This window comes from Hermetia illucens, chromosome 3 (assembly GCF_905115235.1).
Source record: "Hermetia illucens chromosome 3, iHerIll2.2.curated.20191125, whole genome shotgun sequence".
NCBI lineage: Eukaryota > Metazoa > Arthropoda > Insecta > Diptera > Stratiomyidae > Hermetia > Hermetia illucens.
This window is the reverse complement of record NC_051851.1, coordinates 101,097,501-101,116,447: the sequence shown is the minus strand read 5'-3', so window position 1 is coordinate 101,116,447 and position 18,947 is coordinate 101,097,501. Positions and strand designations below refer to the sequence as shown.

The 18,947-nt window shown below is 42.1% G+C and overlaps 1 protein-coding gene across 1 annotated transcript in view; it reads left to right on the top strand.

Moving 5' to 3' along the window:
- LOC119652743 (lysyl oxidase homolog 3B) overlaps positions 1-11,056 on the top strand; it is a 53,081-nt gene extending 42,025 nt beyond the window's left edge. Inside the window, exon 6 of the mRNA XM_038057042.1 lies at positions 10,736-11,056. Within this exon, the coding sequence (XP_037912970.1) occupies positions 10,736-10,953 (218 nt within the window). The 3' untranslated portion in view covers positions 10,954-11,056. The remainder of the gene's footprint in view (positions 1-10,735) is intronic.
- Positions 11,057-18,947: the final 7,891 nt, after the last annotated feature.

Below are 18,947 nucleotides of genomic sequence, written 5' to 3'. Positions count from 1 at the left end.
GTCGGCTCGTCGTGATCGGTTGTGCCATTTTTTGAGGTATTGTGTAAAATAAAACCTTATTAAAATCGGTTTACTGTCTGTCCGTCTGTTTGTCCATCATATGCATTTTTCTTTCTACAGCGAGTTACATCCTTTTACATCGAATTTAAAGGGGGTCCCCATACATGCAAAAGGGGGGTGTAAATTTTTTTTTCACCGTCTGGGGTATGAAGTGAAAGTTCTCGGTTAGTACTTTCAGAAGCCGGTCTTAGTTTTGTCTAGTGGGGAGTGAGGCACATTCTCAAAAACTACCCAACTGAAAAATCTGAAAAAAGAGGCTGCCACTGTATGGTGCCTTGGCTCTGAAATACCCTAAATACCGACATCCTTTCAAATAAACCCCCGTTAAGCTCATCCTAGCACCACGAATATAGCAGCAATATAGGCTATAACATAGAGCACGATTACTAACAAAGTTATAATAGGTCAAAGTTGTCACTTCTTTGCAAATTCAAGACTATGAATGTCAATATCACCCGAAAGTGGATACGCTCAGATATTATAATATATGCATATACTACGTGCTACGTACTAATGGGGCAAATGCACACTCAAATGGCTTAATAAAAGAAATACACAAAACCTTTCAATACTTGAAGCGTCCAGCTTCCGGTTTTCTGACTTGTTTATCAAAGGCTTCACTTAAATCTAGTCGTAAGGTCTTCAAATCACCATCCAGCGTATCAAACCACCATTGTTTTAATTGGCCTTTTCGTCGCTTACCATGTTCGGACCAATCCTGACAAGTGAATTCTCGTTAGAGGAAATTACTTGACTATACCATCGAAGACGCCTCTCTCGCAGTTTTTCCATGACCGGTACAACCCCATATTCTTCGCGGATATCCTCATTTCGGATGTGATCAAGGCGTGTCCATTACGACAAGACGCCGTTCATTGTCCTTTATAATCGGCCAATACTCGGAACCATAACCATAACCATTCGTTAACGTATCCCAGGATTTGCGTTAGTGGATGTGATGCTACCCGTCGCAACTGGAGAACATCGGCACCAAAGATCTGACTTTTGCATTTAGGTTCTACCACCTGTCATTGTGGGAAGCTTGGTTCTAGTTTTTGAAGGCAGACTTAGTCAATACTACTGATGCTCCAATTGCTGGTTCCACTTCCGGCATAGGGGAGATTGACCCCTTTTTCGCTAAAGCATCCGAGATTTCATTCCGCTCTACGCCACAGTGTCCAGGTAACCACGTAGGTATCACGTTGCTGAGTATCATCTATAAGATATTCTCCGCTAGATTGGATCGCCCCATACGTCCAGAACATCATTGGCCCATACCAAACAGGCTTCATTCCAGGCAAATGAGCAACACATCAGATTTTCGCTCTGCGACAAGCGATGATAAAACTGTTGGAATACGGGCATCAGTTGCACCATGTTTTCATCGAGTTTAAGGCCGCTTATGATAGCATAGCCGGGATAGAATTTTACACGGCCATGATAGAATTCGGCATCCCGACGAAATTAATTAGACTGACTAAGCTAACCTTGGCCAATGTGCTAGGCCAGATAAAAGCAGCAGGATCACTCTCGAGATCTTTCGACATAAATAACGGTCTACGACAAGGAGATGTCCTCTGATGCTGAGGTAAATGCTGGGGGCACGATCCTCTTTTAGTGCACCCAATTACAGGCATCCGCTGACGATGTCGACATCATGGGAAGAACCAACTGCCTTCATCCAGATCGAGCAGGTGGCACCAGATCTTGGGCTGCATATCAATGAAGGCAGACAGAATATATGGTGGCAACGTCAGCACCAAAAACCAACCAACCAACAACATCAAACCGCACTGTTCAAACGGGAAGAAGAAAGATAGGAGACTACTACTATCTAGGGTCGAAAATCACAACCGATAACAGCTACGATGATGAAATCCGCGCACGGTTGTAAGCCTATTTCAACTTACAAAAATTATTCCGCTCGAAACGTCTCACCATAGGGTCAAAGCTCTTACTGTACAAGACAATGATCTTGCCAGTCCTCATGTATTCCTCGGAAACTTGGGTTCTTAGCAAAAAAAAAATGCAAACTCTTGGTCGCGTTCGAGAGAAGAATCCTCTTAAGAATTTTTGGCCCCCTACATGAGAATGGACGATTTCGTAACCTACATATCGACGTAATCTATGGGCTCAACAGGTTGCGGTGGGCGAGTCACTTAATCCGTATGGATGAGGATGATCCAGCCCGGAAAGTCTATAAGGGCAATATCTATGGTAGAAAAAGAAGGCCAGGACGCCAAACAGCTTTTAGAAATATAGAATTGGTGGACCTCGGCGCAAAATCGGAAGGTCTGGTACCGGTTTTTGCGCCGTTGATGATGATGATGATCTTGATCTGCTCGAAATATTCGCGACATCTATTGATCGCGGTTCGTCGGTCGGTAAGCAAAGTACCGTTCTTGTCATTAACGGAAGAGAAATGTTCGTTATCCTGTGTGCGCTCGTGTCGGTTTTTGACAAGTCGATACAGATGTCCAATTTATTGTAAACATTTTTGTAATGGTTCACCCGGGCGACAGCGATCACTTTCTTTGTTTTTCGGTTGGCATTTTCATAAACTTACGAATTTCCGAGCGTTTTATAGTTGAGAAACTTGTGGTAGAGACGTTTCTTTTCACCGACCTTTATTTCAACGTCGTCATTCCAAAGCCAAATAAATAAATCCATTTAATATACGACGGGCCAGTGCATTCCTTACGCTGTTTTATTGGTGGTTTGATTCGCAAAACGGCAATGAAGGCTCGGTGTCGGTCGGTGATCGAAATCGATGTCGATTTGTGATTCACTGCTCACATTTTAAAATGTAGGAAGATGAGACAATCGATTGATGAAGCGTGTATTCAAAAGTCACCACCGTCATTGTGTATTCCAAACCCTTTCCCCAATGTCACCTTCTGCCGTCTGCCTTTCAACACAAATGATTATTTAGGTGCCGCCTGCAATGATGACATAGTTATCGGCGGGCACGTTATAGGTTTTTGAATTGAAAAGTTGCTGGAAGGCATCCTTCTCGGCATCAGATTAAGAAGTGAATAGTGTGATCAGCTGATATAATGGCGAGCTACATCAACCGGCCATCAAATCGTTCGACGTCTTTAATAGCGTCACGGAAACTCTCTGAGATGGCAATGTCAACATCATGTTGAGTGTGTGGGGCTCCCACAATAAAGAAGTTTGTTGCGATTTTTACCGCGTTCGCGTTCTATGTTGCATCTGTCCGTCTTGGCTCGTCAGTCGGTACAGTACCGTTCTTATCATTAAGAATGCAGAAGCGTTCAATACTGTATGACAAGTCGATACAAGACGGTTTCAACATACAGAGTATGCTTTTAGTTTTTCGGTTGGCATTCTTATAAATTGGCCAATTGTTCACCGTTTTATCGACGAGAATAGGGAGCATCATTTAGACGTTTTCATTCCAGGCCGTTGTTTTTGTTTGATTTCATGTTTGTTCGACGTTTGTAATGGTTGGCAGTTGCGACAGTGAGTTGATTTATTCTCTCGAAATAATCCACTTTAATTCGCGGGGAGTAAGTGCGTTGCTTACCTTGGTTTAAGGGTGAGTTGATGCAGCATTAATATAAGTGCCAATATAGAACATCATATTGGAATGTTTAGTGGAAATCTTATTATTATTAACAAAGTTATAGTAGGTCAAAGTTGCCTGTTTTGTGAAATTTTACTGCACTCTAACACATCATATGTACATAGAATGTCAGCAAATTGTGTACACTTCGTACTTTGTACAAAAGGGACCATTTAGCACCCAAATATTCTTACAACTTGGAATAAACTAAAATGAAGACCTGTGGTAAAACTCCAGAAATTCCTTCAAGTCTAGTTCCCTGCAAACAGCAGATTACCCATTAGTATTTTTATTTTGAAAACGGTTCACTGGTGGCAGTGGGATGAAAGGGGGTTCGGTACCACTCAAAACCAAAGAACCCCCTTGGAAGATGCCTCTGCGTAGACCGATGGGCTCTGAGGTACTGCTAGGCTCAGATGAATGCACGGATAAGATGGTGTGCCACTCTCGGATGACTGTCGTCCAAAACATTATTAGTTTCGGATCAATGCGATACAGATGCAGGACATCGATTAGTCAGGTGTGCGGGACGCTGTCGAAAGCCTTGGCATAATCAATACAACGATTTATAGAGATTTGTTTTACTTCTAATTGCCCATCCAAAAACTACCGAGTCGATAATCAGCCCTTCCCGCAATGAGGAAGGAGGAAAATTTCCCCGGCCGACCAATTACCGTGTATGCTTGTGAACTTTTTGTACCAGAAACCCTCCACTCCATTTAGACCCGAACCCCTTCAGTTCTTCGAGGTGTTTATGACTCGTCGAACCTCCTCTTGGTGGGCGTGCAAACATTCAAAGTCAAAGTCTTAAACTGCAAGGAATTTACACAAAAGTGGCAACATTGAACTATTATAACTTTGTAAGTAATAGTGCGATTTTCACCAAATTTGGAACTATCGTGCTCTATAGTATCGCCTTTATTAATGCAACTTGATCATTCTAGGGTAAACTTAAGGGGGGTTCCCAGTCAATTTCTAAAAAACATGCTTATGATGAATATGGTAATATACTATTATTAACTTTATTTAACTTCATTTGAATTGGTGTCGGTATGGAGAGTATTTTCAAGCTTAGATACCATACGCATGGGCTACCATATTTTTTTCAGATATTTGGGTTGGGTAGCTTTTGAAGTTACTGACCCTATCGGCTTCGGAAAGTACGTATAGTTGGCGAAAAAAGTTTTGCTTTGTAAAAAACTATTTTACAGAAAAAGACACCAAGTACTATTTCGACTGGTGAAAATGGCTGGCGGAAATGTATAGACTTATGTACATGGAGGTTACATAGAGAAATAAAATAAATCCGAAGGTTTTCAAGTTAAGTAGAATTCCGTTATATTGAAGGCAGCAGATGTTCAGCTCATTTAGTGCGAAGAGTGTCCACTTTAGAGTAAAATGGGGAATTCACACTGAACCGACGCGAGTATGAGGGTGTGATTGCTATAAAAAGAGCCAACTTGCAGAACACAAATTGGCGAAAAAGTTGAATAAAATGGTGGCAAGTTAAATAGAATTGAATTAGGAGGAACAGCAAAGCAAAAGCAGAAATATTTTGGTAGCATCAAAACAAGTCCTGTCTAATCAAAGTGGGCGGCCAAAGGAGCAAAAGAAGCAGATGGGACTTTAGTGTTCAGCAAGGAAGGTATCTGTTTGGTGGCTATGGATTATTAGCACCTTTTTGTAAAGAAAACGATATTGATTTGAATAGATTCCTGTTCCTTTGTTCAACTTGTTCAACAAGGTTAACATCAAAATATAATTAATCAGTAACTCAACTTTGGTGCAATTTCTGTTGCGAAGTTAGTATCTAGTGGTAAAAGTGCTGAGGGATGACAATGAGAAGAGTACACTAGTACAAGTATTTGCTCAGTAAGTTACAGGACAACTGAGGGGAGTTAGTGATGGTGCCAGCAAATTCAATGGGCATAGGGAGACGCTGGTGCGGGACCGAATTGCATCAGAATGGCTGGGATCTGGCTACTTTAACAATTCCCCAATGCTGACTTAATACTCCCTGTAGAACTTCTTCATTAGGGATCTAACAGAGAATTTCAAAAGTTTAAAGTGTATGTTGAGATGCGATTGCAAAGCCTAGTTAAAGCTTTCATGGTTGAGTTTTTGCAAACTGAAAGTGCGTTCGCGGATATTGCTATTCATAAGATGTCGTCCAAGGAAATAAAGGTAAACATATGTATTATATAGTATGTATCTTGATCGCAGAGCGATTTAAGTAATTCGAAATTACCAATGTTGAATTGTATTGCGAAATTTATTACGCATCAGCGCAACTCGGATGAAATGTCATTATACAACTGGCTATCCTTTTGAATAGCGCTTCAACAAATGCCTTAAACCCTTAAATAATTTTACTTTCGGATCAGTCCACTATGATCACATCAAACAAGTCGGGAAACCGGAAGCTGGACGCTTCAGGTACGAAAGGTTTTGTGTATTTCTTAGTACGTAGCACGTAATATATGCATATATTATGTGAGAATATCCACTTTCGGATGATATGGACATTCATAGTCTTGAATTTGCAAAGAAGCGACAACTTTGACGTATTATAACTTTGTTAGCAATAGTACGATTTCCACCACACTTGGTAAGATCATGTTCTATGTTATATCCTATACTGTTGCGAAATTTCGTAGTCCTAGCATGAACTTAAGGGGGGTCTTGCAGCGAATTACTAAAAATTATAGTAATATACTATTATTAACTTTATTTGTGCAGATATCAGTGTGGAAGGTATTTCGGAGCCCAGACACCATATAGTCGCAGCCTCTTGATTTTTTTTCAGATTTTTGGGTTGGGTAGTTTCTGAGAATGGCCCCCGTAAAGGAATGGTCACTTTCAACCCCCCGCCCTCCCCACCTTTTCCACAAATGTCAAAACTAGGACCGTCTTCGAAAAGTACTAACCGAGATCTTTAATTTGATACCCCACATGACTATATTTGATGAAAAAAAAATTTACACCCCCCTTTTGCATGTATGGGGACCCCCCCCCCCCCCCCCTTAAATTCATCATTAAAGGATGTAATTCACTGTATGCCTGAGCGTTCACAGTTCCCAGCTTTCCACCAAATTTGGTGTCAATCGCTGCAACCGTCTCCGAGAAAAATGCGTGTGACGGACAGACAGACAGACAGACAGACAGTGAACCGATTTTAATAAGGTTTTGTGTTTATACAAAACCTTGAAAATGAGGATATCCGCGATTAATAATAATAATAATCGTTGGCGCAACAATCCATATTGGATCAGGGCCTTGAAGTGCGTTAGAGCACTTCATTCAAGACTGTAACCGTACACTACACTATATTACACTATAAGAGGCAATGTGGTTAGCATTGCGCTCGACCAAGATTATTACCCTGATTTGATTTAGGTACTCATTTACAGCTGAGTCGACTAGTATTCGACGTCAAATCACGATACAAATCCTACTGCCACCAGTGAGATTTGAACCGCGACCTTTCGTATGACAGCCCTGTGCTCTAACCACTCAGCGATCTGGACTGTTATAATCGCGATTGATCGCGTAAAAATTAGGAGACGTGTCGTCGATGCTATGGTCATGTAGTTCGCGCTAACTAGAACTCACTAGCTAAGATTGGCTTGAATGCCGAAGTCGATGGGAAACGAAACTGAAGCAACGACAATTTGATGCGCTAGACGGTGATTTGACGGCCTGCCGACTCCACCCAGATAAGAATGTATATGTCAGCCTTAGTATAGAATGCTGATCTCAGAAACGAAGTATCTTACGAGGCGGGGTTAGTGGGAAACGAGTAACGGCAAAACAAAACATACGCTGCCACGAAAGAAATCTTGGTTCAGTATTGGTTGTAAGAGAGGGGTGCGATCATCCTCATCAACCGCACAATAACCGGTATCCGGTCTAGGCCTGCCTTAATAAGGAACTCCAGACATCCCGGTTTTGCGCCGTGGTCCAGCAATTCGATATCCCTAAAAGCTCTCTGGCATCCTGACCTACGCCATCACTCTATCTTAGGCAGGGTCTGCCTCGTCTTCTTTTTCTATCATAGATATTGCCCTTATAGACTTTCCGGGCTGGACCATCCTCATCCATACTGATAAAGTGACCCGCTCACCATAACCTATTGAGCCGGATTTTATCCACAACCGGACGGTTATGGTATCGCTCATAGATTTCGTCATTGTGTAGGCTACGGATTCGTCCATCCTCATGTAGGGTGCCAAAAATTCTTCGGAGGATTCTTCTCTCGAACGCGGCCAAGAGTTCGCAATTTTTCTTGCTAAGAACCCAAGTCTCCGAGGAATGCATGAGGACTGGCAAGATCATAGTCTTGTACAGTAAGAGCTTTGACCCTATGGTGAGACGTTTCGAGGGCCAGGTTAAAAAGGACGCATGATAAGGCATCCCCTTGTCATAGACCGTTGTTGATGTCGAAAGGTCTTGAGAGTGATCCTGGTGCTTTTATCTGGCCTCGCACATTGGTCAGGGTCAGCCTAGTCAGTCTTATTAATTTCGTCGGGATACCGAATTCTCTCATGGCCGTGTACAATTTTACCCTGGCTATGCTATCATAGGCGGCTTTAAAGTCGATGAATCCAACAATTCCAACAGTTTTTCCGTCGCTTGCCGCACAGAGAAAATCTGATCTGTTGCTGATTTGCCTGGAGTGAAGCCTCTTTGGTATGGGCCAATGATACTCTAAGCGTATGGGGCTATCCGGCCTATCAAGATAGCGGAGAATATCTTATAGATGGTACTCAGCAACGTGATACCTCTATAATTGCTGCACTCTGTGATATCTCCCTTTTTAAGTATGAGACAGATAATGCCTCGTTGCCAATCGTCAGGCATTGATTCGCTGTCCCATACCTTGAGCACAAGTTGATGAACCACTTGGTGTAACTGGTCGCCTCCATATTTAACCAATTCGGCTGTAATTCCATCAGCTCCTGGCGACTTATAATTTTTTAGCCGATGAATTGCACGAACTGTTTCTCCTAAACTTGGTGGTGGCAGTATTTATCCGCCGTCTTCAGTTGGCGGGATCTCCAACTCGCCGATGTTCTGGTTGTTCAGTAGCTCATCAAAGTACTCAACCCATCGCTCTAATATGCCCATTCTGTTGGAAATCAGATTTCCCCTTTGTCTCGACAGGATGAGCATCGAGGTGTATAAGGCTTCATCCTGCTGACTTATTGGTAAAACTTCCGCGCCTGGTGGGGTTGCTCCCTCTACTTTTCTAGTTCACAGACTTATTGGTTCTCCCAGGCTTCCTTTTTCCGTCTGTGAAGTCGCTTCTCCGCTCGACGGAGTTCGTGATAAGTCTCTGCGCGTGCCCGCGTTCTTTGAGAATGCAACATTACTCGGTATGCGGCATTCTTCCGTTCCGTTGCTAGCTTACATTCATCGTCAAACTAGCCGTTCCGACTTCTTTTGCGGCTGGGGCCAAGTATGTTTGTGGCCGTATCCATGATAACGTTCTTCAGGTGATTGTGAAGATCATTTGTTGATGCTTCATTTCCAGGTCCTCTGTTGACTGCGGTTATTGCAGCATCCCACTCTTATAGGTGTCGCGGAGGACTGTGTTGTGGATGGCTTCAGTGTTAACTCTCACCTGATTGTCAGAGGGGATTCTAGGTGGTATTGTTATTCGAGCTCGGAGCACCATGCCAACGAGATAGTGATCCGAGTCTATATTGGCCCCCCCCTATATATTCTGACATTCATCAAGGCTGAGAGGTGGCGGAGTTCGATCAACACGTGGTCAATTTGGTTGAAAGTGGTCCTGTCTGGAGAGGCCCACGTATGTTTGTGGACCGCTTTCCGCGCAAACCAGGTACTTCCAACAACCATTTCCTGCTAATTGAATAATCCGCAGTCCGTTATCATTTGTATTTTCGTGTAAGGTATGGGAGCCTACGTATCACCTGAATACGGGCTCCTTCCCTACTTCGCTGTTAAAATCCCCAAGTGTGATTTTAATATCATATCTGGGACAGGCTTCGACGGTTCGTTCTACTGCCTCATAGAAGGTATCCTTCTCCGACTCTGCAGTCTCCTCTGTAGGGGCGTGAACGTTAATGAGGCTTATATTTCTAAACATGCCTCGCAAGCGCAGAGTGCATAGCCGTTCGCTTATGTTTTGAAAGCCGATAACAGCAGGTTTAATTTTTTGGCTGACTAAGAAACCTACTCCGAGCACATGGTTTACTGGATGACCGCTATAATATATGGTGTAGTGGCTCTTCTCCAGGAAGCCGGCCCCTGTCCATCGCATCTCTTGTAACGCTGTTATATCAGCCCTATATTGGGACAGGGTGTCGGCTAGCTGCTCATCAGCTTTATTTCTGTACAGGGAGTGCACGTTCCATGAGAAAATGCGCAAATCGTTAATCCGTTGCCGTTGCCGGGTTCGTTGTTGTGAGATTCGTCCTGTCCGAGGCTCCGTGGATTCGTAACATCGGTTTTCCGTGTAGGGTTGTCAGCCCTACCCAACCCCAACCTGGAGGACCAGTTGGTACAATTTGTCCCGTTTTTAGGCGCGGGAGACTCGCCTTCATCCTTCTTCGTCTGCAGCTTTTCGTTATGAAAGTCACCACGTGGAGGTGGAGATAGGGTTTGGTAGTAGAGCTGTTGGTGTTGGTTCAGCTGGCATTTCCCAGGTTTTGTGTTCCATCGTCGATACCAATCCACGTTTCGCCCTGGTACCTATACTACCTTCTGACCAATTCGACCGGTCCACCATCATGTAAATGTGGACTTAGGCTCCCGGATATCCTAAACAACGACCCAGCTTTAGTCTAGCTAAACTTAAAACAACTGGTGGTTTAGTCCAATATAATTCGCAACATTGTCGTCGTGTCGCGATGATATAAGGGAGCGTTTTTCCACCTGTTGGCACTTTGGGTCATGCTGCGCCCAGGGCAGAGGTGAGGCAGCGTCTGAAGAGTTGCCTCTGCCCGGGACGAAACCGTCAGTCATTTTTTGTTTTGAATACTAAAGTTAATTTTTATGACTTATTTTGCTTTCATATTTTTCAGCTTTTATACTAACTCAATGTATTTTTTTTAATTTCAGGAATTTCGGTAAATTGTTCGGACATTTACAGATATAACATAGATTGCCAATGGGTGGATATAACTGAAATGGATTTCGGAGATTATACTCTGAAAATTGCGGTGAATCCTGAGTTCAAAGTAGCTGAGATGAGTTTCGATAATAACGCAGCTATCTGCAAGCTAACTTACACTCAACAATATGCAAGAGTATTCGATTGTAAAATGGGGAGACCATGATCCTCATATGCATTTCATAGATTATGTACATTTTAACCATTGCAAACTGCTGTCCTAATCAATAATTTTTAATAAATATCAATTGTATGGAACTGAATAACAATATTTGCATCACCCTCTTTTGAATATGCAAAGAGAATTGGTTGGTGTGAGTTTACAGCAGTGTTTTGCTGCTCCCACAATTTTGAGATTGTAATTAGTTACGCCAGTCAATTAGTAACCAATGTTATAGGGGATTTGGAAAGCATGTAACATAAGATAGTTCAGGGTGTTCACAGTGAAAACTCAGGCGCCCATAGCAAAGGACTTATTGTGGATTGAAAATCGGTTATCGTCCCTCGGAATCGGATTTATATTTCGGCTACGACCATTTGCTTTCGTCGTTGGTTTATGGTTGGATTTTGGAATACGCCTCCGCTTCTAGACAACGCGAAGAAAATGTCAGCAATACAGGTTGGATATTCTGGGGTTAAGCGAGATAAGATGGTATGGTTTTTGAAAGCACTCCCTCCCGCCAGTGACGCTGTGCTGCAGTATTCTGGTAGACCTGCCAGAAGTAGGAGTAAATCCGGTGTTGGATTTATGCTTGCTGCATCTGCTAGGCGTCTTGGCAACTAGTATCAGACAGAAAATTAATTGTTAGATTCTTAGATTAAATCTTCGATGAGGTACATCTCAATAGTGTAGGGTTACGAGGACTTTCGATGCAGAGCGAAAAAAGGTGTTTTATGAGCAACTCGATGCAGTCCAGGAGAGACTTTCTAAAGTATATATTGTTTTTTTATGATATGGTGATGCGGGATCTGAATGCCAAACTGGGTTTTAATAACACCTTGCTCGAATTTGTGCGAAATACGCCATTAGGGATCGTTACGATAATGGTAAAGATTTGCGGTTTTCTGCAGCTTCCACCGCATCGACAATGGAGGCACATTGCCATGAGGCATATTGGCACGCGTCCTTGTTTTTATGTTAGCCAGGCTCGGGTCTGTGGGGGGTCCTTTGAACTCAGTCCCTCCCATTTTACCGATTTTCAATTTCCAAAACACCAATACACTTGGCTATATGCCATACACTCCACACGAGCCGTCCTCTCTCCTCTCAGAAAAAAATCCAAACGTTTTAGTTTCTCAAAATTTTAACAGACTTCATAAAATCCCAATTAAATCGAATGCCGTGTTATTCCAGTAATAACTTTTAATAAACTTCTCGAGTCCAGTTAATCACCGGTCCAACTTCCGCCTCCCTCCCTACAATTTCAAATTCAGCGTTGGCTGGGACAATACCAAAAATTGCCATGAATTTTTGAATGTATGCCTCGAATTGGTCTCAAAATAAAAACAAATTCCCAGCACAATTTGCCTCTGTCTTTGCAATGTTGCATAGGTCACAAACTGGGGATACTACAATTGGGATAAGGTTGTTGGCCACATATCGAAGAGGTACTATAAGATCTGGTAGATTGCCGGGACATGGAGGCAGATTGAGAAGCGTAAGAAATTGAAGCCTATCATTGCTGTCGTGACAAAAGGGAATATGTTATTGCGCCTGTCAGAGAAGCAGAATCTGTCGCAAATAACTACGACCTCGCTACCGTACATGCCATCTTGAAGAAATATTGTGGATCAAATGGCTAGCCATCTTAACATGCCGATAAGGACCCCTCTCTGCAAAGTTGCTTCTTCCACTCATCCGTACGTTTGGGGAATTTGAGCAAGCGAGTGGAAGAAGGGGTTGAACACTAAAATTCCGAAAAAGGAAACCCATCTTGACTGTGACAATTGGATGGTCAATTGCGTCCTTCCTGCCTTCGCAAAGATGAAAACTAAAATTATCCCGAAACGCATTAAAGAATATCTCGAAAGCTTGATCGAGTTTATCAAGGACAAACACAACGTGCACCAAGCTATTAAGAACATGGTGAGAGTAATTAGGGTGCTCTATAATAAATCATAGAAGGAGGAAGGAGAAGCCAAGCAAAAGGTGATATCGGCAATCCAAACAATGTCGCACGCGACCCAAGTGACACCAAATAAAAGAATGCGGGAGAAATATATTGACCTTCTGGGGAGTAAGCGACCGCCCAAGATGAACAAGTCGGGAAACCGGAAGCTCAACGCTTCAGGCGTGAAAGGTTTTATGTGAGGAGAATAATACAGTTCTCCGTTAGCCGATAGCATTGACTAGAGGTATTTAAATCGCTCAGTTCTGTCAGCGACGGTGATCTGCCAATGGAGGACTGCTTAATGAAATTGGTTCACGCATTAACGCAATCTAAATTAAGTAGCATTGCACAACCGGTGTTCTTTGTGATCGACATCTCTCAAATCAAAAATTTACCGCAATTTTGTCCGCCTTTTGCTCTTTATACTCCTGAGTGTTGGTCTACTATAAAAGACAATGAACCGCGTTTTGCGGTATTGGGGCTGAGATGTTCTAGTGACGTGACAAGTTTTGATCACATCCGAAATGAGGACATCCGCGATCGATATGGCGTTGCATCGATCGTGGAAAAACTGCGAAAGAGATGTTTTCGATGGTGTGGTTACGTGATTTCCGCTAACGAGAATTCACTTATCAATATTGGTGTGAACATCGAAGTCAATGGTAAGCGATCGAAAGGTCGGTCGAAACAACGCTGCATGGGGATTTAAAGGCCTCGCGATTACATCCAGATCAGGCATTTGATAAAATAAAATGGCGAAACCGATTACGACGAGCCGATCCTGCTTGTCAACGGCACACACAGACTGAAAAAAAGAAGAAGATACGAGGAGCGACGGGCGCTTCACAGCTCCGTGTCCCATAGCTAAAAATTACATTGATCTCTATTTTTTGGAAAGCTATTTAAATAAATCATTTGATGGAAAGCCCTGAATTGATAATAGTCAACCTCTGAGTTTAATATTATTAGCAAATGCGAAGAATTTAACCAACATCATCCGGTCTAGGCCTGCCTTAATAAGGAGCCCCAGACATCCCGGTTTTGCGCCGAGGTCCACCAATTCGACATCCCTAAAAGCTGTCTGGCGTCCTGACCTACGCCCTCGCTTCATCTTAGGGAGGGTCTGCCTCGTCTTCTTTTTCTACCATAGATATTGCCCTTATAGATTTTCCGGGTGGGATCATCCTCATCCATACGGATTAAGTGGCCCGCCCACCGTAACCTATTGAGTCGGATTTTATCCACAACCGGTCGGTCATGTCATTGCTCATCGATTTCGTCGTTATGTAGGTTACGGAATCGTCCATCCTCATGTAGGGAGCCAAAAATTCTTCGGAGGATTCGTCTCTCGAACGCGGCCAAGAGTTCGCAATTCTTCTTGCTAAGAACTCAAGACTCCGAAGAATACATGGGGACTGGCAATATCATTGTCTTGTACATTAAGAGCTTTGACCCTATGGTGAGACGTTTCGAGCGGATCAGTTTTTGTAAGCTGAAATAGGCTCTGTTGACTGACAACAACCGTGCGTGGATTTCATCATCGTAGTTGTTATCGGTTGTGATTTTCGACCCTAGAACGTATCAACGGTCTCAAAGTTGTATTCTCCTGTCTTTATTCTTCCTGTTAGACCAGTGCGGTTTGATGTTGTTGGTTGCCACGATATATTTTGTCTTGCTTTCATTGATGTGCAGCCGAAGACCTCGCGCCGCCTGCTCGGTCTGGATGAAGTCAGTTTGTACGTCTCGGTCGGTTCTTCCCATGTTGTCGATATAGTCAGCATAGGCCAGTAGTTGGGTGGACTTAAAGAGGATCTTACCCCTTGCATTTACATCAGCATCACGGATCACTTTCTCGAGGGCCAGGTTAAAGAGGACGCATGATAAGGCATCCCCTTGTCATAGACCGTTGTTGATGTTGAATGGTCTTGAGAGTGATCCTGCTGCTTTTATCTGGCCTCGCACATTGGTCAGAGTCAGCCTAGTCAGTCTTATTAATTTCGTCGGGATACCGAATTCTCTCATGGCCGTGTACAGTTTTACCCTGGCTATGCTATCATGGGCGGCTTTAAAGTCAATGAATAGATGGTGCAACTGTTGTCCATATTCCAACAGTTTTTCCATCGCTTGCCGCAGAGAGAAAATCTGATCTGTTGCTAATTTGCCTGGAGTGAAGCCTCCTTAGTATGGACCAATGATGTTCTGAGCGTTAGGGGGTATTCGGCCTAGCAAGATAGAGGAGAATATCTTATAGATGGTACTCAACCAACATCAGATATAAACAAGTAAGGGACCGGAAACTGGACGCTTCAGGTATGAAAGATTTTGGGTATTTCTTAGTACGTAGCACGTAATATGCATAATGCATATATTATTTTAGAGTATCCACTTTCGGGTGATATTGACATTCATAGTCATCAATTTGCAAAGGAGCAACAACTTTGACGTACTGTAAGTTTGTTAGTAATAGTGCGATTTCCACCAAACTTGGTAAGATCATGCCCTATAGCCTACATCACTGCTAAATTTCGTGGTGCTAGGATGAACTTAGGGGAGGTTTTGCAGCCAATTACTAAAAATTATAGTAATAGACTAGTATTAACTTTATTTGACCAGATGTCAGTATTGAAGGTATTTCGAAGCCTAGGCACCATATAGTGATAGCCTCCTGATTTTTTTCAGATTTTTCGGTTTGGTAGCTTCTGAGAATGTCCACCTTAAAAAAATGATCAATTTCAACCCCCGCACTTCCCACCTTTCCAACAAATGTCAATAGTAAGACCGGCTTCGAAAAGTACTAATCGAGACCTTTAATTTGATACCCCACATGACTATATATCATGAAAAAAAATGTACACATCCCTTTTGCATGTTTGGGTCCCTCCTTAAATTTGACGTAAAAGGATGTAACTCACTGTGTGCGTGAGCGTTCACAGTTCCCGCTTTTCTACCAAATTTGGTGCCAATCGCTATAACCGTCTCCGAGAAAATTGCGTGTGACAGACAGACAGAGAGACAGACAGTAAATCAATTTGAAAAGGGTTTTGTGTTTACACAAAACCTTAAAAAGGGCTGGGGAAAAATAGATTCATGAATGGAATTTTAATATTTCACTCGAATGCCAATTATTCTCGCTAATTACAACGTCAGCGTCTTTATTTGTATGGCTTAGGATGCTGTTAATTCGCACGAAATTGATAAGTTTGAACTGCTATAACTTTCAAGTTACGGGGGTCATCCCGTGTGTCGGGTAGGAGAAATGGATTTTTTTTGCACAGGTAAGGAGTTTGCAACCGCGGCTAGAGTACTCGATGAGAAAGAGCATCGAATCTCTTTTTACCTGGTAGTTTTTTACCTGAGCCTTATAAATTTGAACACAGGTATAAATATAAAAAGATGGAAAACCAATCAATTGTCAAAACTTATTTGCTGTTTGGAATAAAAAGGATAATCCAGTCTAGAGTGAGCACTGAAAGGCTTTCAAGCTATACTCAGTTATATTTTGTTGTAAGTATTGTGCTGTTTGTGTGTTCAGTGATTTTTTTAAATGGATCGTACGAAGGGAGATCCCTTTAACGTTCAACGTCATGCTCGCACTAAAAAACGAGTATTTCATGGGAATCGATACTTATCAGAGAAGAAAAAGGACTCCGCATCAACATCAGCAAAGAAACTTTTAGTAAGCATGATGTTGTATATTGTATATTGGATTTTGCTAGAGTTTTCTCCGGTATTTCTGCAAATTTCTGCAAATAATAAAATATACGTAGTAGTAAAAAAGGAATGCGTAGGACATGTCGAGAAAAGAATGGGAACGCGGCTTAGAAATGCAAAGAAAAATCACAAAGGCATTGGTGGAAAAGGGGCTGGAAAACTTATTGATAAGGTTATTAACGACCTCACTACATTTCTTGGTCTAGCTATTCGTCGACAGGCAAATTCGATAGAAGGAATGAAGCAAGAAATTTAGGCAACTTTCTTCCATAAATGTTCTACAGACGAAAATCCTCAGCATCAAAATTGTCCAGCAGGCGGGGACAGTTGGTGCAAATGGCGCAAAGCGGAAGCTAAAGGGGAACTGGATAGTTTCCACCACGAGAAGGCACCTTTCTGTTCAAACAGTCATCAAACCAATCTACGAAGATTTGTCACGAGATAATCTCTAGAACAGATGTTTAGGAGCAGAGACCTAGAATAACAATGAGTCGTTAAATGCATTGATCTAGACTTTCGCTCCTAAACACTTTCATTTTGGGGACAAGGTCTTAGAAATAGCCACTTTTCTGGCTGTAATTATTCTCAATGAAGGATTCAATGGCATTCTCAAAATCCTTGTGACAATGGGATGTCAAGTTGGTCACATATATCAGGTTTATGCCGACTGCCGTAATGAAGCGTGAATTTGGCGATCTGAACGACGATCGACTGACTTCGCTAAAAGAGCCACAATTGACACCAGAGAGCAGCAATCAGCCTTACAAGACTTTTTTGAAGAAACGGAGGGTGCTTTCTATGGACCAGGTATAGCAGATTAATGGTGAGTTAAAATTTTACTGTTGATAATCACATTTAAATTTTCAAATGCGTTTTTCTCAAAACTGCATCTTGAAAATCGGCTGCCACCATAGCTCAAAATCTATCCAACCAAATTCTTTGAAATTTTCACGACTTCTTTAATACATATTTCTACGGTCCGCAAACTACGGTAATTGCAATCGGACGGGTAGTTTTTTTTTATTCATAAAAAATGCCGTAAAAAACGCCAAAATCCAAAAAAATTAAGTTTAAAAGCCCACCAAAAATTTACCTTTTAATATTTTCTAATTATCCTAGTTTGCGAACCGTGGAATATTGTCCACATTAAAATGCCGTTTAGTCTTTTTTCCTCAGATGAATACAGCGCCCTCCAGCGTGGCAGCAGAAAAACAACTTTTTTTGGAGATGGGTGGATAAATTGACACGTATTCCGAAAACTAGCTACGATATCAAACTGAAAATTTTATCACATATACTAGAGATATGAATAAACATATAGTGAAAACATAACGTTTCTATCTTTATCCAGTCTTCCAAAATAATTTTTCAAAAAAGGCAAAAAACAGGGCCTTCATACGGGATGACCCTCTTAATGGCCAGATTTCTATAAAATTTGGCACGTATATGTAAAATGTGGTCCTCTATACTGGTGCGGTAAATTTCTAAAAGTTGGTAATATGCTATTAGTAAGTTTATTTGAGTAGATATCGGAAGGGGATATATTTTGAGGCCTAGATTTTATCTAAGCGCACCATCCTCATTTTTGGGTTGGGTAGTTTCCGAAAATGCCTCGTGTCTCACTATAAGTGCGTACATTTTGGCTCCTGACTCACGCACTTTGCAATTCACGCGAAAACTAATATCAGTTTCGAAAAGTATAAATCGAGACTTTCTACACGACTATATCCGATGAAATTTTTTTTAAATCCCCCCTTTCCATATATGAGGAGCCCCCTTTAAACTCCATCTAAATTTATGTCACTCGCTGTATGCGTGGGATTTCATAGTTTCCATCCGTCCACCAAATTTCGGATCGGTTTAGCCGTTTTGGAGAAAAGTGCGTGTGACACATAGACGGAGAGATAGACAGACAGACAGACAAACAGTGAATCTATTTTAGTAAGGTTTTGTTTTATAGAAAATCTTTAAAATGAGAAAAAGTTCTTGTGTACTGACGAACTTCAAAAGTTCCTTTGGTAATAAAAAGTCAACACTAGCTACATCTCAAATTATTCAGCAATGTGAAGCAGTCGCAGCAGCGTTCGGAATTTTTGTAGCTCAGCTGTCTAGACGTTTTCATCATCAGTATTCATCCTCGGTCTTGTTACTTGCCATGAGTTCTCTTCTGTTCGTCATCCATTGTGAATTAGCAAAGCTAATGGTTAGCAGCTTCCAGAATTGTGGCCTCTAGAGGCATAATCAGCTGGATTATCCGTAAATCTCACGAGGCCCCATTTCCATTTTCTACTTATTATTCTCAGATAAACTTTTGATGTTCATCTCACTGCCATTTACC